The sequence below is a fragment of the Octopus sinensis genome, linkage group LG26 (genome assembly GCF_006345805.1).
Source record: "Octopus sinensis linkage group LG26, ASM634580v1, whole genome shotgun sequence".
NCBI lineage: Eukaryota > Metazoa > Mollusca > Cephalopoda > Octopoda > Octopodidae > Octopus > Octopus sinensis.
Window position 1 is genome coordinate 21,908,112 of NC_043022.1, and position 21,518 is coordinate 21,929,629.

At 37.0% G+C, this 21,518-nt stretch overlaps 2 protein-coding genes across 6 annotated transcripts in view; one reads left to right on the top strand and one right to left on the bottom strand.

Annotated features, from left to right (window-relative positions):
• The window catches only part of LOC115224727, a 41,690-nt gene extending 28,756 nt beyond the window's left edge, over positions 1–12,934 (top strand). Inside the window, exons 4-7 of the mRNA XM_029795599.2 lie at positions 347–489; positions 4,138–4,194; positions 7,219–7,415; positions 8,916–12,934. Coding sequence (XP_029651459.1) covers positions 347–489; positions 4,138–4,194; positions 7,219–7,415; positions 8,916–9,134 — 616 coding nt within the window. The 3' untranslated portion in view covers positions 9,135–12,934. The remainder of the gene's footprint in view (positions 1–346; positions 490–4,137; positions 4,195–7,218; positions 7,416–8,915) is intronic.
• A 7,082-nt stretch (positions 12,935–20,016) lies between these two features.
• LOC115224915 (unconventional myosin-XVIIIa) overlaps positions 20,017–21,518 on the bottom strand; it is a 324,165-nt gene continuing 322,663 nt past the window's right edge. For all 5 annotated transcript variants that reach the window (XM_036513802.1, XM_029795876.2, XM_036513801.1 and 2 more), the window contains one exon: positions 20,017–20,933. In XM_036513802.1, coding sequence (XP_036369695.1) covers positions 20,914–20,933 — 20 coding nt within the window. In that variant the 3' untranslated portion in view covers positions 20,017–20,913. The remainder of the gene's footprint in view (positions 20,934–21,518) is intronic.

Genomic DNA, 21,518 nt, shown 5'->3' on the forward strand with positions numbered 1-21,518 from the left:
ACACTCTCTTTCTCTAGCGTGCGTGCGCGCGCACACACACACACACACACACACATACACACACATCTCAAAAGAACTGCTCTTTTGCTTGCTGAGAATATCTGGGTTTATAATCTCATTAGTATTAATATTTCAATAATTACAACATATAGAAATGGTGTTTCTGGAAAAATATAATAAAGCATTATAATCAAAAATATCCTGTTTTGATTAAATACAAAAGTTTGAATATTGTTACTTACTTTATTAATTGAATTAATATATACCGTCCTGTTATATACTATATAAACCTCGTATATAATATAGTTACATCAATATTATTTTTTAAATATCGTTTATTTTTCAGCTGTAATAAACTAAAGATTTGTGGTGACAGCATACCTGAGAAGTTTATATCTTGTAGCTCAAAGATTTTTGTTGAGTACCATTCTGATTCTCCAGGAGACACCACAAACTTTAAATTCAGAGTTGAGCCTGGGCTTAATAAAGGTAAACCAAAATTTCTGAATTGTCTACTCCTTTTTCTAAAAACCAAACTTCTCCACTACACACTTTTTTCTTAGTGACCCCCAGAAGCTCATTCCTAATTCTGAGATACATTTTAAAATCTGAAGCTGTTTAGCCCTTTGTAAGAACTGAAACCCTTTTCCAAAGGCTTAAACTCTTTTAACTTAGCTGTTTTCTGTTTAATCTTTTGATCTTGATCGATCAACATCAATGGAATTTGTAGCTGTGATACCAGTGCCGGTGGCACGTAAGAGAACCATCCGAACGTGGCCGTAGCCAGCGCCGCCCTAACTGGCCTCTGTGCCGGTGGCATGTAAAAAGCACCATCCAACCGTGGCCGTTTGCCAGCCTTGTCTGGCACCTGTGCCGGTGGCACGTAAAAAGCACCATCCAATCATGGCCGTTTGCCAGCCCCGTCTGGCACCTGTGCTGGTGGAACGTAAAAAGCACCCACTACACTCTCGGAGTGGTTGGCATTAGGAAGGGCATCCAGCTGTAGAAACTCTGCCAAATCAAGATTGGAGCCTGGTGCAGCCATCTGGTTCACCAGCCCTTAGTCAAAATCGCCCAACCCATGCTAGCATGGAAAGCGGACGTTAAACGATGACAATGATGAGTTTAATAATTTAGCATGGCTATAATATAGGTGCATGAATGATATGTAAATGCAGACAAGGCTGTGTAGTTGAGAAGTTCATTTCCTAACTATATGCTTTTGGGTTCTGTTACACTGCATTATTGAGGAAGAGAAGAGACTTTTATGGGTTTATTTCTAACAATATATAGAACTTTCTCTTCTCTTTCTTAATAATGAATTTATAACATGAAATTACCATACCCCATTCTTTTTCTCACAGTGACTATATTGAGTCGACCCCTTGCACTTACTCATTGATTATTTACTGCGCCGGTGGCACATAAAAAGCACCATCCGAATGTGGCCGATGCCAGTGCCGCCTTGACTGGCTTCTGTGCCGGTGGCACATAAAAAGCACGTGGCCGCTGCCAGACTCCCCTGGCACCTGTGCCGGTGGCACGTAAAAAGCACCCACTACACTCATGGAGTGGTTGGCGTTAGGAAGGGCATCCAGCCGTAGAAACATTGCCAGATCAGACTGGGCCTGGCGCAGCCTCCAGGCTTCCCAGACCCCAGTTGCACCGTCCAACCCATTCCAGCATGGAAAGCGGACGCTAAACGATGATGATGATGATATAACATGAAATTACCATACCTCATTCTTTTTCTCACAGTGACTAAATTGATTCGACCCCTTGCACTTTCTCATGGATTATTTACTGCCATTGGCAATCTGCATTCCTTTGCTTGTCTTATTTAAGATTTTACCTCTCACTATTATGTAAGCCCCTTTTTTTATGGGTAATCGAGAGGAGGAAAAGCAGTGTCCATGACATTTGCAGGATGTTTTAAAATCTAGAAGATTGATGAGGTTGATGTTTTGTTAGAAATGTTTGCAGGAAAAAATATAAATGAGAGAAATTCCAGAAAAAATAGCACTCTCAGGATGATGGAGTGTGAAAATATAAAATAGCGGTTATTGTGAGACCTAACTAGATAAGGCATAAAGTGGAGGACGGATGGCACTGTAAGTTACATGGGTGTGCAGATAGCTAGGTTAGATGAGTAGAGTCTGTTGCAGTTGTGGTAGAAGAGTCAGCTAGATGAAACTGTGTTGGCCGGGTTGTAGAAGTTGTAGAAAAGTCGTTGGCAGAAAAACAAAACAAAACAATAGTTCTGTGAGACAGTGGTTGTTCTTTGTTGGAGAGTGAATATTTGTAATATATATTTCTTTACTACCCACAAGGGGCTAAACACAGAGGGGACAAACAAGGACAGACAAAGGGATTGTCGACTACATCGACCCCAGTGCGTAACTGGTACTTAATTTATCGACCCCCGAAAGGATGAAAGGCAAAGTCGACCTTGGCGGAATTTGAACTCTGAACGTAACGACAGACGAAATACGGCTACGAATTTCGCCCGGCGTGCTAACGTTTGTACCAGCTCGCCGCCTTATTTGTAATATAGTTTAACCCTTTAGTGTTCAGATTACTCTGTTAAATATAATACTTTTTCACTCAAATTGTTTTGCATTAATCATGCATTATCTTATAGCTTTGAGGTTTCAATGATGTGATTGTTTATTTTTAGCATGACATTGTAGGTTAGGTGTGAGAGGCTAGATATCGCCAGTTTGAATATAAGACATGTAGGATATTTGGGACGGATATGGCCGGTTTAAACACTAAAGGGTTAATAGTTTAATCTATGATGTAGTCTTGGATATATGTACGTTTATTAGCACTGTCCCTCACATGTGAGCAGTATTCTAGTATCCCTCTCTCTCTTTTGGAGAGGCACTGAGCACCTACACGCACATATACACACACGGCAGTAACTTCCGCCTGCCGAATTCAATCACAAAGCTTCGGTCGACTCAGGGCTATAGTGGGAGACACCTGCCCAAAGTGCCACGAAATTTAAGATAAACGTGTATATAGGCGCAGGAGTGGCTGTGTGGTAAGTAGCTTGCTAACCAACCACATGGTTCCGGGTTCAGTCCCACTGCGTGGAATCTTGGGCAAGTGTCTTCTGCTATAGCCTCGGGCCAGCCAAAGCCTTGTGAGTGGATTTGGTAGACGGAAACTGAAAGAAGCCTGTCGTATATATATATATATATATATATATAATATATATATATATATATATATATATATATATATATATATATATATATATGTATGTATGTGTGTGTTTGTCCCCCTAGCATTGCTTGACAACCGATGCCGGTGTGTTTACATCCCCGTCACTTAGCGGTTCGGCAAAAAGAGACTGATAGAATAAATACTGGGCTTACAAAGAATAAGTCCCGGGGTCGATTTGCTCGACTAAAGGCGGTACTCCAGCATGGCCGCAGTCAAATGACTGAAACAAGTAAAAGAGTATAGTAACAGCACTTTATCATTCATGTAAACAGTACACCAATGCAGATAAATGGGAATATAGTAGCAGCAGCATTGCAATATAGGTCTAAGATTTGAGTTCGGTCAAAGGCTGGCAATTGATTGAGACGAAATATTCATTGAGCTGAAGAAGGAAGCAAGTTTGCTTTTTCTTTTTTTTGATGTAGTAGTAGCAATGTGGATATTACATATTTGAGTATACCAACATAAGCCCAGGATGTTTGTGCATCAGCAGTACCACTGTTCCCAGAAATATGAGGAGTACTATAATATGGGTCTTGCCTGAGCCTTCTCAGCGGGTCAGCATTTTATCTACGTTGAACTATTGTCTGACTCTAAATAGGAAACATAGCACTTGTGATGCAGTTTTCATCGTGCTATATATATATATATGTGTGTGTATATATATATATATATATATATATAGCAATGTTATATTAATTTAATAAATTAATTAATTATATTTCCTCAGTTCATAAATGTCTCTAAAAATATTATTTGGACAGGAAGTAGATTGTTGCACTATTACAATTACAGTGAAAAACATGTCCTGTTTAAATTTATGATGTTCTCTGCTCCTTCCTCCCTCACAATCGCTAAGTCAAGTGCTGTTTGTCCAACCTGAACCTCTATTGTTCTCTATTACAGATGACGTATTAAAGCGCTTTGAGAAAGATTTTGTTATGTCAAGGAACTCTGAGAAGGGTAAGAAATGTCTCTTGTTATATGAATGAATGTTGGATCTTGACTCCGTGTGATCCCTCATATAACATAAATTTCTCCTATTCCCCAATCACTTAAACTTTTACCAGTCTAACGTTATAGAAAATATATGTACCCTGTATCCTACCTAGTTGTTAGTAGACAATACAGTGAGGTGCAGTCCACCTAAATATAAGTAGCTATCACTGGGAAGTACAGTCTAGGCAGATATAATTAGATACTGTTCTGACTATCACTGGGATTTGATGCTATAATAGTTCAGGTTTGAGGCTCTACTATTGGGTTGTCTGGAAAGTTTGTGCCGATTTTTAAAGGAAAGAAAAAGGTCAATAAATACTTGCCATTACGTTTTTAATCAACCAAATATGAACCATTTTGTTGCACAATGTGTCTCCATCTTTCCTTTAACTTGAAAAATACCTTCTTCCCAGAATTGAGGTGGTTTCATGGCAAAGAATTCATCAAGGTATCTTTTTACGTCATCCAAGGAATTGAAATTTTTACCATTAAGACTATTCTGCAGAGACCTGAATAAGTGGAAATCCAAAGGAGCAATATCTGGTGAATATGGAGGGTGGGGTAACACATCCCAGCCGAGCTGCAGCAATTTTTGTCTGGTTCCCAAAACATCAAGTACCGAAAATGAACTTTCTTATCTTCCATTTTAAAGGGTTACAAAATTAACACAGGTTATAGGAACATAAACCTTCTTCCATGTAAAGATAGCTTAGACTGTGCTCTAAATGGAGGTGTAGTCAAATCCTATTTTATGGACTCGACCATGTTCTAAAATAAGTCGAAAGGTAAGCTACTACAAATTGGCATGAACTTTCTGGACAACCCAATATTTTGGAACGTTTCAAAGAAACATTGGGTGAATTAAAATGTCACGAGTAGTGGAGAATCTAATCAAGCATCAGCAAACTTTTTATATCAATGACCCCTTCATGGAATTCATCATCATCATCATCATTTAACGTCCGCTTTCCATGAAGACTTATTGAATCCCATCATATAAATTTCTAAAATAAAATGAAAATGTGTAATTAATAAAAAGTTTCATGATTTAAATACAATAATTCCTTCATTCTTTTGTCTTTCTTTATTTTTTAATTAGGAATATTTAAAGAAGTTTAATGAAAATTACACTTATATATTTGTTTTGCAAGATTCTTGATGTGAAATCGTGTGTTGAAACAGATATTGTTATATTTAGGAATGGTCATGTTACCAGTTTAGCCAATAAAAACACATGCACTATATATCTGGTGTTACCTTGCTTCAGCGTTATTCATTTTTTACATTAATCTTAAAGATTCTGAACCTTTGCACAACAGCTGAGAGAGAGAGAGCCATTGCTTTTGATTGCAGTGTCTTCCTCTCTCACTCTCTTACCTCATTTTGAAAGGAGGAAGAGACAAAACCTAAAATGCTAGATTCTTCCTTCCTTCCTCGTGTCTGTTGAATTTATTGATGTTTTCTGGGAACTCTCCTATCACCGGCTAATTGTTACCAATGAATGACTCAGATCACTACCAATTTTTTCAGAATTTAGAATTTTACTTTGTGATACTTGGGGTTTGAGGGTTAAAATTTCCAGCTAAGCTCTTGTTTGTCATAAACATATTTTCTGTTTTTGGTTTCTCAAGTGCCTCCTTAATGTAATGGTTAGAGGTTAGCCTCCTCCTCTTTCATCTGATGTGATATACTCAAGAGCCTCCTTGATTAGAGGCTAGTCTTCTCCTCTTCCTGCTGTTATGATGCACTTCATATAATTGGGACAGTGTTTTCAGCTGGACCAATGGGAGTGAATTGATGTATATAAACATACGTTTTGTGTGTGTGTGTGTGTGTGTGTGTGTGTGTGTATCTGTTATATATGTGTGTATACATGCATACACATATGCAAAATTATACATGGATGTATGCATACACTAACACACATGTGTATGTGTGTTTAAATGTATGTTAGCATACATATGTCTAAGAGTGCTGTATGCCTGTGTGTATATATACACATATGCATACTCAACTACTGTTAGAAATATATGTATGCTATACTCACATGCATTCAGATACATGTACATATATGCATAGATGTATATGTACACACAGTTAAGTGTACATATACATACAATGACACATACATACATACATGCACACATATATACATACATACACACATATACATACATAGATATATACATATATAGGTACATACATAGATATATACATATATAGGTACATACATATATATATATATACACACATACATACATAAACTCACAACATACTTATATACGTACACATGTGCTGGAAAACCTTGGGGAGTCATGCATCCCTTAGCTTTTATTAAAGTGTGTCACTAAGAGAAGGTCACTCTGATATAAAACAAGATATGCAGGGAATGGTACTGAATAGTTTGGGAATGTTTTACTTATGTTTAAGATCATGGTGCTCCCACATTTGGGAGTCTGCAACCCATATTGGCACTGGATATTTTGCCTCAGAAAAAGAGCATCTGTGACATGTTGTGTAAACTTCATTGGACCTAGAATTTTAGGCTGTGCAAGTGTCTTGTAGCTTTGAGATTTATTGATATGATTCTTTATTTTCAGAATAACATTGTAGGATAGGTGTGAGAGATCAGATCTTGCTGTTTTGAACATAAAATAGGTAGAATATTTGAGCCTGATAGGACTTGCTTAAATGCTAAAGAGTTAAAAAATTTTTTAAGAATAACAACATTACAACAGAACATTTAAAACTTGATATTAAATTAGAGTAAAATTTATTATAAAATTCATTACAATTGGAACCTTTGAAGTTTCTTCATCTGTAGATATTACACACACACAATCGTGAGCATTTCATCATCACATTACCGCCATCATATCATCATCATTTCCATCGTCATCATCATCAATACTGCCACAATCATCATCACCATTACTATTATTGTTGTGTGTTTGTCTCACTCATGTAAATTTCTCTTCCAAAATGCAGAAAGAGTGACCATCTCTAGTGAAGAGGAAAAAGTTGTCATTATCTCACTGTCTGTCATCCTTCCTTTGGCTCTGGCAATTCTTGGTATACTAGCTTTTATTCTGGCCAGACACACTCAACAGTATAAAACCAGTTCCCAAGAAACTATCCTTCCTACAAAATGTCCTTCTTCCAAAAAGTATGTTCACACCGGAAATGTAAGTAGTCACATCTTTGTACTTTCTATTCTTCATCTTTTCTTGATGCAGGCATGGCTGTGTGGTTAAGACATTCACTCTTCAACTATGTAGTTTCAAGCTCACTACCGCTGCATGGCACCTTGGGAAAACGTCTACTATAGTCACAGGCTGACCAAAGCCTTGAGTGGATTTGATCAGGTGTAGCTGTGTGGTAAGAAGCTTGCTTCCCAACCACATGGTTCTGGGTTCAGTCCCACTGTGTGGCACCTTGCGCAAGTGTCTTCTACAATAGCCTAGAGCTGACCAAAGCCTTGTGAGTGGATTTGGTAGATGGATACTGAAAGAAGTCCATCATATATCTATCTATCTATCTATCATATATATATATATTTATATATATCATCATCATCGTTTAGCGTCCGCTTTCCATGCTAGCATGGGTTGGACGGTGCAGCTGGGGTCTGGGAAGCCAGAAGGCTGCACCAGGCTCCAGTCTGATCTGGCAATGTTTCTACAGCTGGATGCCCTTCCTAACGCCAACCACTCCATGAGTGTAGTGGGTGCTTTTTACGTGCCACCGGCACAGGTGCCAGACGAGCTATATATATGTGCGTGTCTTTGTCTCTGTTTGTTCCCCTCACCACTGCTTGACAACTGATGTTGGTGTGTTTGCGTCACTGTAAGGCTTAGCAGTTCAGCAAATGAGTAAAGTACCAGGTTTTGAAAACATAAGTACTGGGGTTGATACATTTGACTAGAAATTCTGCAAGGCAGTGGTCTCCTGGATACAAACCAGCATCATTGCTATACAAGTAGTGTCCCTCATTTTCAGATCTCCATGAAAACATGTTAAGCTATGAGGGTTGATGACAAGATGGGCATCAAGCTGGAGAAAATCTGCTTCAACAAATTTTATCTGACCCATGCAAGCATGTAACCGTAGGTGTTAAAATGATGGTGATGGTGGTGGCTGTTATACCAGGCCAACATGTAAGCATCATACAATCTGAAAGAGAACTCCTTTGATATCAGCAGTGATAACTCTCTCAACATTTTCTACTGGTACTTACTTTGGAAACTGTACTTTTGGAACACTCACTTTAACATGAATTGGGCCACTTTGGTCAAAAGAAAAAAAAAACCTATCAGCTACTTCGAGGTGAGAGAAGTGTGTTCTTGGCTAGCATGTATGTGAATGTGTGCGTCTCTCATAATAATGATAAAATACTATATTGTTGCCTAATTATTAATTGGTTTCATACCAGAAGTTGAGGACTAACTCCAGCAATATATGTATATGTATGTATACACACACACACACACACACACACACACATATGTATGTATATACACACACACGTATATGTATGTATATACACACACGTATATGTATGTATATATACACACACCTATATGTATATGTATGTATATATACACACACACACACATATACGTATGTATATACATATATATATAAAATGATTTCTGAATTTTCCTTTTTTTTTGTTTTGTTTTTAGGAGAAGGACACAACAGTAGTGAAATTATTTGTTGATACAGATAAAAAGCCAGTAAAGGCAAACAAGGTTCGTCTCCAAGACGTGAAAACTGAGAGAGTTCCCTTGAATAGCTACGCAGATATGCCATTAAATATTTGTTCAACAGTGGCGGTAAATGATGTGCCAGAAGAGCCTGTAGAGTTTGAGGATAGACCAAATGGTTACCTTGGTCTCATGTAAAGTATCAGCACTGACACCAACATCACCACTAACATCAACACCAATGCCACTACTACAACTACTACTACCACCATAACTGCAGAATTCTTTTCCTTTTGCTGGATTCGAAATCCAATACAAACCCAAAAAGAACTGACAATAAACAGCAACAACAAAAACAAAAAAAAGGGGAAGGGATTGTTGTTTGGTTGTAAGCTAATTTTCTGTTTTGTTTTCTCCCTGAGGGACGAGGCAAGCAGAGAGGGTATTGTTAGTCTTGGCCCCTCTCTGCGCCCACATCCACGTAAGTGTATGTCTTGTGGCCTCCTGACACATGTTGGATGTTAAACACAGGATACCACCAACAGTAAGATTCCTGTAGCCTTTCACACACCAGTCTGTTCATAATAGTTCTACCAAGATTAGGGCCTATATCAGTTTATTTTTAAATAGGTGTTCTTTCTAAAATGGATATTTCTTCAGTGATTTCTGTCAAGATTTAATTCATCTAGAACTAAATCTGTTCATATCTAACTTCCTCCTGATGTACTTTTACCTAGATGTTAATTTCCCTGATATATCTTTACCTAGATGTTAGTTCACCCAGATGTATTCTTTATATATATAATAGTTCATCTAGATGTAACCTTATCTAATTGTTAGTCCATCTTAATGTAACTCTGTATTATCTGAAATTCATTGTGGTCTTCCAAAAACTATTATAAATTAAAGAAGATGGGCAAAAGCACAATCATTCACCTCTCAATTACATTACCACAACTACAGATGACATCGAAGCTACATCACATATACTTTACTGTTATATCATTGTTTTGTAGCTACTTTGGCTAATTGTATTGCAGCTACTTCACAGCTGTATCACAGCTATAAAATACATTTATAACAGTTGCATCATATCCATTTCATAGCTACATCTAATCCACATCACTATATCAAAACTATAATACAACTACATCACAGACATGTCCCACCTTTGTCACTGTATAATAAATCATATTAATAGCTACTTCATAGCTGTGTCATAACAATGTCATTACATCATAAACTACGTTACAGTGGCATCATGGAAGTCCCACTGTAATCTCACATTGCTCTATGAATCTATGGCAGCAACATCAAGAGCAACAAGTGGACTTGTAAATGTGGGATTACCACATGTTAATACAGATATGTTTGAACAAAATAGATAAAGTTAAGTTTAGAGGAAGCTAATTAGGTAAATACTGTTAATCTCATCAATATAATTAGTGTCTGTAGATGGCCCCCTTTGACCACTGCAAAGTGCATATTAAAACATGTTGATGAGGTCATTTGTTGTTGGGATTTCGTCCCTATGTTAGAATCTGTGTTTAAACTATTGAATCTTTATTATGATCTTTGCTTCTGTTATGAACATTGTTACTGGTGTTTGATAAATCAGAGATATTCAGTTTTTAAGGCATTGACAGAGTTGGGTGAATCTCTGAAGATAACAAGCCACATGTGTATGTGTATGTCTCTCTTAGTGATTTACACATGAAAATGATACATCACATGTATGTATCTCTCCCTCAACGAACAGTCTTATGAAGATGACACACCAGACATGTGTATGTGTGTATATCTCCCTTGCTGAACTGTTCTACGAAGATGACAAACAACACATTATATGTGTGTCTGTCTGTGAGTCCTTCAAAAGAACTGTTTTTACACATCTCTTATTTGTTTCCAGTCAATTCAACCATTCATTAACATTTTTCTCAATTGACATTCACAACATGCATTTTTTTAACAAAAAACAAAGCATTTTATTTACTTTACTTTTGTTCATCTGACACAGTTTTTGTAGACGCTTAGATCAATGCATCTGACTCATCTTCGTGTCTGGCAGACTGTAGTAACACAATGGATTAGCAACCTTTTGAAAACAAGAGAAAATAGTTGTCTAACTCCCTTAGTGTGATTATTAGGGTAATAGATTAGCAGAATTGCTTGATCATTGGAAAAAAGGGCATTGCAGTTTTTCTTCTGGCATTTTACATTCTGAGTTAAAATCCTGCTAAAGTCAGCCCTGCCTTTCATTCCTTTGGGTTTAGTAAAATAAGGCTCAAGTCAAATATTGAGTTGATTTGACTAACTCCACCCCTACCCTTACCCCTAAATTTGTGGTGTTGTACCTATGTTAGAAACAATTATTATGGTTTGGTAAAATGAGGTCAACTCTGCTTTTCATCCTTCTGGGAACAATAAAATACCAGTGATGTAATTGACTGCTCCTTCCTAGTCAAATCTGTGGCCTTGCACACATGTTAGTAATTCTTCTTATTTTTAAAACCCTGAAGGTGGTAAGCTAGCAGAATTGTTAGCGCATTGGATAAAATGCTTAGTGGCCATTGCTTCCAGCTCTCTGCATTTTGAGTTCAAATTCTGCCAAGGTCTACTTTGCTTTTCAACTTACATAGTTGATGAAATAGTAAAGCACCAGTTGAACATCGAGGCCACTAAAATTGTTGGCCGAAATTTGAAACCATTATTTTTGTAATTACTGTCTTCCAAATTCGCTCACCGATCTCAGATTAAAGTAAAACAATATTTAACCTCTCTCACTTCTTCATTTTCCATCTATTTCTTTTTTTCTCCCTTGTTCCCATTCTAGTTCTTAATGGATAGGAGTGTGTGGGGGGAGCAAAAACAGAAAAAAAAAAAATAATGAAGAAGCCTCACCAGCCATGACAACTAATACAGCTCTGTTTCCATGTTGCTAAACCAATGTGGACTTACTTTGAAAAATTTTTATTCTCTGAAAACATACATGTACCTTAACTTTGATTCCTTGCTGATGTTTTATCAGGGTTCATTCAATACATCAAGGCTAAAACTCTTAATGAACAACAACTAATAATAATGTTACTATTTGTAATGATCAACTGGACTTTGTATCTAGAACTCTTTGTTGAAAGTATTGTTTCTGAATATTATTCCGGAGCCGTCTCTGTTTACAGCAAGTCATTGTGTTGTTCATAGAAAGATGAGGAATCAACTGCAAGTGAGCTTTAAAGTAAGGCATTCTAACCAGGTTTGCTTGTCTTCCTGTTTGTTTATCTGCCTCTTTGTCTTTCATTCCTTCCTACCCTCACTTCCTAATGTCGGTAAATAAGCATCAGTGCTAACACTGATGCAGGGAGCATCAGGAAAGCAGCCAATTGAAAATAATTACATTGAATAAAGTGAACCTCGTCATGTAAACAAATGAACTCTGCATGCCAACATCTACAAGATTTGCATTTTTAAACATGGTGACTGACTGCTTTTTGAAACCAAATTAGATTCATCGTGAATGATTTCTTTTTGTAAGATGAGAAAATAGCAGAATGACTGTTAAGGTATGTAAATGGGACAAAAGTTCCCATTTTTTTTTGAATCTTTGATGATTTTTATATTTTTTTTTATTTGGTTTTGTAAGTTGTGTATAAAAAGGGAATAGATTACTGGGGTGTAAAAATGTGATGTTTTTTTTTTGTTACTAAACCTCTTTCTTCGTTGTCGTCATTGTCTTTCCAATTGTTGCAGAAAAATGTTAGCACTGGTTTTAATTTAACCTTAAATTGAGGAGGTGATTTCTCAGTGAAAGATGATAGTTTTTGAAGAGTGGCTGAGCAGTTGAATGATAAAGCAGAGGGAACCATTGTACATATGAATGTATGTATGTGTGTGACTGAGTGAGTGTGTATGTATGTACATGCATCTGTGTATAAATATGTATATAAAAGGCAGGTATGTATGTGTGCTTGACTTGGAGAATTTGAAGTTTGGGCTGTGGGAAGTATTGGATAGGGCAAAAATTAATCAAAAGTGGAACATACAGTGGATATAGAAATGACTATTTGGAGATACTCATGAATGCATATCAGTTAGATTTAGCAGGAGTACAATTATTATTATTTTTATTATTAATCACATATATTGGCGTTAGGAAGGGCATCCAGCTGTAGAAACACTGCCAGATCAGACAGGAGCCTGGTGCAGCCTCCATGGCTTACCAGACCCCGTCCAATATAGCTTGGCACCATTGACGTCGCAGCTCATTTATTAACGTGCAAGTGGCTGAGCACTCCACAGACACGCGTACTCCTAACGTAGTTCTCAAGGAGATTCAGCGTGACTCAGAGTGTGACAAGGCTGGCCCTTTGAAATACAGGTACAACAGAAACAGGAAGAAAGAGTGAGAGAAAGTTGTGGTGAAAGAGTACAGTAGGGTTCACCACTACCCCCTGCCGGAGCCTCGTGGAGCTTTAGGTGTTTTCGCTAAATAAACGCTCACAATGCCTGGTCTGGGAATCGAAACAGTGATCCTACGACTGCGAGTCTGCTGCCCTAACCACTGGGCCATTGCGTCTCCATACACACATATGGAGGTTGGTTGAAAAATTCATAGGCCGATTGAGATACTCACAGAATGTGACCAAATAAAGCTTATTTTTCAACTCAGTCCCCCCTTGTGTTCCATGCACTTCTACCATCAGCGTTGCAGTGTTTGGATCCCATTGGTGAAGCAGGTTAGGAAACCAGTTGGATCTGCCTCAAACAGTGTCAGATTTTCCTGTGATGTGATCAGCCTGGTACACTTCTGGTCAGGAATCAGAAGATGTAGTACCCAGCAAGCAGAAACCTTCATGCACAAATTCATTGTGCAGAATATTCTCAACTCCCTCGTGGGATCTTCTAATAGCATTGGCTATTTGATTTATAGTCAGTTGCTTGTCATCCCTCACCATGTAGCGAACACGTTTTCCTCGGTGGTGACAGTTGCCAAGACATTTAGACCTTGGGTCATCCTCAAGACGTCCCCCCACCAAATTCAGCCACCTACATTTGCACTGTTCATAAAGCTGGAGTGTCATCCCCTAACACAGCAACCTATATCAGCATGAATGCTGTTGGGAGCTAAAGCCTTTTTCCTGCAGGTGCTTGATAACGTCACGATGTCAAATATTGTTCATTTTCAAGAGAAGTTGGTACTAGTTACTTTTGAAGTCTTCTCTGAACAGTCAAATGTCAGTTCACCTGGAAAGAAACAACTACATCACAGAATGCAAGTAAGATTTCTCAGCTCTAGCGTCATTCCCTCATAGTCAGCCTGTGAACTGTTCAGTGTGTATGTGTGTACTCTTAGTGAAAAGTGATGAAATGAAGCTATTACCTGTATCTGCATGCGTGCGTGTGTGTGTGTGTGTGGAGATGCACATAGCAGTGTTGGTGTATATATATTTTCTCCATATCTAAATGCACTGCCTCCCCACCACAACTGCTTGTTTCCAATTTCAACTGTGATGTTATGAATGGCAGCATATCTTGATAACGAGGTTTTTTTTTTTTGTATGATGAGTTGGAGGACAATGATGATGATGATGACGATGATGCTATGACTTTCAAAACGTGCTAAGTTCCATGTATATAAATATACACGTTTTCTTTATAAAAATCTTGTTCATTGTCTATGTATATATAAATATATTTGTCAAATGCAGTTCGTTTGAATATGTAAAGTGTTGGAGATGTCAAGCTACATACACATATATACAAGGTGTGGTGAATAAATTGTCTAAATTATGCGAAAATGAAAGTAACATTGACATCTCATTTTAACAAATATATTTTTCAAAATTACATAAAAATATCGTAAAATACTAATGAGTAAATTTATTCAATAAAATTGCCATTGGCTTCAACCAGTCTCCATATGATTTCAGAATCTTCTGGACGGTCTCCTTGTTTGAGTTGGTGAATGCTGTCATAAGCCTTGCCCTCAGATCCTCCTTGGTCACTCAACTGCGCCCCACATATAATAATCAAAACGGGTTGCAGCCTGAAGAATAAGGTGGCTGCCTAATTCTTCAGACAGCAACCCGTTTTGATGGCCAAGTGGTGTGATCGCAGAAATTGTCTGACATCCATGACTGGGTTCCCCTACCTGTTACCAGACATATAGTCTTCTAGCAGCTAACCCTTTTGACCCAGGGCAGCACTACCGCCTCCAGGCACTTGATGTAGGGCCTCCGTGTTAAGTCTGAAGCCGTGTGGGAAGATGAATGGCGGCATGATGTCGCCATCACTAGTGATTACGCCAAACACCATGATTTGATTTTTATCACTCTTGGTACATGGCAAGCCAATGATTGTTCTGTGTTCACCATCTGATCCTAGGAGAAATCTTTCTCGTCTCAGAAAAACCAAAGCATGTTCGGTTGGAGGGGATGCTTGAGTTTATTCAAAAGCTTTGTAGCATGGTTTTCCCTCTTGTCCTTGATGGCTTGGGATAAAAATTGGCCCTTCCTCATCTTGTATGAGGAATACTGAATGTCTTCATGCATTACCTGCCTTGATAAGAAACTGAGACACTCTCATGTCCTGGATCTCACCAACAAATTCAGGAATTCATTTCTTATCAGTACAATCAGTGAGTTTTCCCAGCTGCTGCACCTTCGTAATCACCATTAGACTCATCAAACTCTTTCCAAAATCCTCTGCACTGTTCTCAGATTGACATCCAAACACTCTGAGGTATTCGTAGTGAAGCTTCTGGCATGAATGCCAAACAGTACAGCATGTCGTTTCCAAATTTCTGGCAGAGTGAAGTGCGTCATGGTGCTGTTTTTCTCACAAACAGTGCCCAACTGACCCTACTACACTGTATAGTTGACATGCATGAAATTAAAAATATAAGATGGTGACAATTTACCCATCACACCCTGTATATTATACACACATATGTACAAACACATAGAATTTTCATCATAGCCTTTATTTTCTAGATAAACTTGTTCAGTATTTCCCCAATGCTGCATGCCTTATCTTCAATACAGTCTCTTACTCTCTTGTCTTATAAGTAGATAGACGATCATACTATGTTATGGCTATTAAAACTAACCCCTTTCTGCTTTAGTAAAGGCCTCTCATAGAAACAATATTGATCTGTCAGTCTAATATACATACACACACACAAATTTAATTCACTTACCACAAATGAATAAAATTAAACTCTATTTTAAATCCTTTATTTGTCATTTGGAGAGTCAAACTACTTTTAGTTCATTATTTGTCATCAGTTTTTTTTTTTACTATTTGGTTCAACAACAGAACCCCTTTCTGTGATATTTTCATTTGATTCATTACTTCTTTTATGTTGTTTTGTTTTGGGTCCCTGGCGTGGATTAAACTCCCGTAAACCAAAATTTCTTTCTTTTTAATCATCAATCATATCTTTCACTCTTTGGTTTCTTTTCCTTCTATATTTATTATCTTTGGTCCCTGGCGTGAATTGAAACCCCGTAAACCAAAATCCTTTTTTATCACCAATTTTTTCCCTTGTATTGTCTTTGGTCCCTGGCGTGGATTGAAATCCCGCAAACCATTATTTATTATTTCATCACACACACACACACGCTACTATATACATTTTATTAACCCAGATACCAATTGTCTCTCCAACAAACCTAAAATGTCTATAGTAAGAGTACAAGCAACTTACTCCACCTCTAGATATTTATAAATAAATATTTTATACCCCCATTATTGGTAACAAACGCTAGATTAATGATGTAAAACATGGCTATGTTGTATAATATTGTTAGCTATAGATTCAGTTGATACAGCTTAGCTTAGCTGTCATCCTTTCTCTTTATGTAACAGTAGAAAACTGTTTTACTGGAACCATCTCCGCAAATACTTCAAACAATATTCAAACTGCATTCCGATATACATTTTGTAAAAAAAAAAAAAAATTTTTTTCATAAAAAAAATGACCTTTTTTTGCTATTTTTTCATCGTTTATACTGCTGTCACTGAAGATAGATTTTGTATACCAAAATATCACATGAGGAAGTCTAATTAGTTCGGCTTCAACCATAACTTGTTTCTGTCAGAATCAACCACACGGGATGGCAAAAATTCCTAGGTTTATTCCCTGTAATATCTCATTTGACAAATTATCTTCAGTGACGGAATAATGTTTTGTCTTTTTTTTTCTTTTCTTACCAAACTGCTCATTGTTTTAATTGAACTTTTTTTAAAGTTTGTATTTATGTTCATATTAATGATACACAACCATATGTTGAGTATACATTGATATCAAAGACCTCTATATATAACATGTATGAATATTGCTATTGATGAAATATACAATGTATATGTAATTGCTATCAATATAGCACATGTATGTATATTGATGTTAGTGACATACATGCAAGTGTATACTACAGCCTATACACCATAATTTAAACAGTGGAGCAGATAGAGAAGGAAAACAAATGACCTACATTATTCTTACTGTCTGCTTCACTAGTTATGGACTGAAAACTGTTCAGATGTTTTTTTTAAAAATATTTTATTTGGATGTAAATCAATAAAAATGTCGGTGTAAATTAATTCATATCTTTATTATTTATTATTGTGCTACTTACATTGGTGTTGCTTTGTTTAAATGGCCTGTTCTACATGGGTCAGCTGAAAACTTCATAGGCCGACCAAGATACCCATGTCAAAGGTAAGCAAATGAAGTTTATTTTTCAACATAGTCTATACACTCCTGTTAGTATTGCAGGACAAAAAACAAGAGTTACTTCCCTTAGAACAAGAGTTATCTCCCCTATGGTCCCATTACGGGACGAAAAACAGTCACTTCCCTTAGAACAAGAGTTTACCACAACTCTCGTACCTGCATTTCAAAAGGCCATCCTTGTCGCACTGTGTCATATAGACATTACATTACTGTAACGCTAGATAACACAAATATGCCCCCATGTTCTTAAATATGCCCCCATGTTCTTGCTTCAAATGCCTAAAAGGAATTTTTGCAATACATCAATTCATCTCAAAGAATAAACGAGTCAAACATTATGTATTTCTATAGTTTATTTCACACCATCATCGCATTGTATTGACTGATGAGAGAGAGAGAGAAGGATATAATACTTGGTCATGTGTAACATCTAATACCTGATTATCTGCTCAGCCAACAACACAAAACAGCACGAGACGTAAGACACTAGGAATTAAAACTCCCAAAAGAAAAAAACAAAACAAAACAAAATACAATAAAATAAAGAGATGTAAAACATCTTACAATCCAAACTAATGTATTTCTTTCTTGCTTTTACTTTTGGGAGTGAGGGGGTGGGGGAGACATCTTCTTCTTATCGTGTTTTTTTATTTATTTTCATTTTGCTTTTCCCCCCCGCCACCTACAATTATATATCACAGACTGGCAAAGATTATAATCTTTTGCTGCATTTCTTCGAAATATAGATTTATATTCATCATATCCCACATTACTCTCTCTCTTACATAAAGACACACAGACACACACATGCACAGAACTACTTTCGAATATTATACAAGTGTGTGCAGACATAGACATATATACACATACACACACCATTAATTATATACATCATCATTATTATTATCATTGATTGGCAGAATCATCAGAGCATTGGACAAAATGCCTAGATGTATTTCTTCTAGCTCTTAACATTCTGGTTTCAAATCCCACCAAGGTCAACTATACTTAATTCCCCCTGGGGCCGAGAAAAGTAAGTACCAGTCAAGCACTGGGGTTGACCTAATTGATTGCTCCCTTCCTCCAAATTTCAAGTCTTGAGTCTAAATTAGAAACTACTATCCTTATTGTAATTATTATTATTATTATTATTATTAAGATGTGTGTCTGTACTTCACTGACAGGCAAACAGCTGTATGAGCACTATCATTTCTGAAATTATTAATTAATTAATTATAGCAATACAAACTTTCAATATTTATCGATAATAATAATTTCTAGAAAATGTAACATGTCTATCTGCCTGCATGTATGTATTTATTTACATATAAATGTTTGTGTGTCCCCCTAATGTATCCCTTGCTGTATGGAACTATTGCACCCTCTGAAAATCATGTAAGATTCAATTCTGTAATGCAAAACCCTTTTCTCAGTTACATGCTATATGGTTCTTGACCATAGAATCAAAAGGAAAATTAATATTGACTTACAGAACTCTAATGCTACAGAAAAATTCTCAGAATTTCAATAATCCCCAAGCATGAGCAATACCTACATTTAAACACAAACACACGCATTTAATTGGCAGAAGTTACATAGTGACTCAAGGGCTGAGAGTTTCATGCATTGACATTTTACATGCATATATATATATATATATACATACATACATGTATATATAGATACATACACATATATATATTCATGCATACATACAAATATGTACATACACACGTACACACATATACACATACATGCATACACAAATATATACACATACATGCATACAAATATATATATATACATATGTTTATATACATACGTATATACATATGTATATATACGCATATATGTATATATATACACATATACATGAGAATGTCAAGGCTGTATTCACACTAAAGTACAAGAGTGTGCATAAGAAACAAGTGTTCTATAGATTCAATATAAAAAAGGAAATGATGGGGGGGGGGTCTGTGTGTGGAGCATGAGATAGTTATATACAAATATATACACACACAGCTTATATATATATATCATTAAAATAAACAAAATTTAATAAGAAACAATAAAACAACAAAGTAAAATATGAATTATATATAAAGAAAAACAAAAGAAAAAGATGCAGTCTCTTGAGAGAAGTCATGGTGGGAAAGAGATTTGTGGAAGGGGACAAGAATATGGCTACTTGGACTCTGCAGATACCAGGGAGGAAACAAATACATGTGTATGTACACACATACATGCACACACACAGAGAGAGCTGATACCTTGTTACTTAAGAACCATGGAATTCTGTGAGTCCTCCAAATGGAAATAACTAATAAATTTCTTAATTTTCCACATTTCTTTTTGTATTTTTTTACTTCAAACTACACGAACATACACACACACAATCACAGAGAAAGGGTCACCGTAAATAGCCTTGCTTCGTTTCAAGCTCAACAAGACTTCATCTGGGAGTTGAAGAGATGAAGAAAAATTTGACTAATAAGGGCTGCGGGAGAGAGAGAGAGAGATAGAAAGGGGTAATGGGTGTGGGGAGAGGAAAAATAGAAGGGGTGGATTAAAGACACATGAAATAGAAAGAAGAAGATTCCAAGACAAATAATGCAAATAGTGTTTCGTATGAATGCCCATCCCCCTTACCCCTTGTAAGGGAGCAGGAATAAGCAAATAATCTCACCAGGAAGGAAGTAATTAGAGGGTCACATTGTCTGCTACAGTCTTCCATCTTATTTTGATTAAGACAAACTTTCAACGTTGCTGTATTTAGAGGCTTAGATCTTTGTTGTTGTTATCGCCATGGATAGCAAGAAAGTGTTGGAAAAGTCTCGAAATTATATTTAAAGAATGTGGCACAATTGTAGGCAGTAACAGTCCTCTTCTCTTGTAGGAACTGACTTCCTCCTTGGTATCACTTGTGATGTTGAGGTGAGTCGCCAGCTAAAGTTTCTTGTAACTGTTTCTTCTTAAACATTTTCCAACACACACACACACACACACACACACACAGATGGCCACACAAGCAAAAAATTAACAGCCAGCCACATACACACACGCATACATACATTAACACACACACTTGTACACACATGCATCAACATGTGTACGTGTGTGTATGTGTGCAGGAAGCTGAAGACATGCAGTGATATCAGTTGTCTACATCATTTTATCTTTTAATCATGCCTGGCAATGGGTCTTTGTGCTGTCTCTGCTGTGTTGTGAGGAAGATACTGTTTCTCAAGCTTCAGACACAGACCCTGCAACAGAAAGACAAAAATATTAAAAATAACAAAACCCACAACCAAATGCCAATATCTCCTGATGGAACAAAGAATCTGAGTCAACCTCAGCATAGGAGTGGCACTTATTGACTCTGGGTGACAATTGCTCTGTAATTGCTTTGTAATGTGGGTTGCCCTGAAAGTGATTATATTGACCCCAGTGCATTACTGGTACTTAATTTATCGACCCCGAAAGGATGAAAGGCAAAGTCGACCTCGGCAGAATTTGAACTCAGAATGTAGCGACAGACGAAATACCTATTTCTTTATTACCCACAAGGGGCTAAACACAGAGGGGACAAACAAGGACAGTAAAAACAGATTAAGTCGATTATATCTACTCCAGTGTGTAACTGGTACTTATTTAATCGACCCCGAAAGGATGAAAGGCAAAGTCGACCTCGGCAGAATTTGAACTCAGAACGTAGCGGCAGACGAAATACCGCCAAGCATTCTGCCTGGCGTGCTAACGTTTCTGCCAGCTCACCGCCTTACAAACCTGTTGCTCAAAGTGCAATAGATGGTAGAGAAATTAGAAGGATGGTTTCTGATTTAGGAACA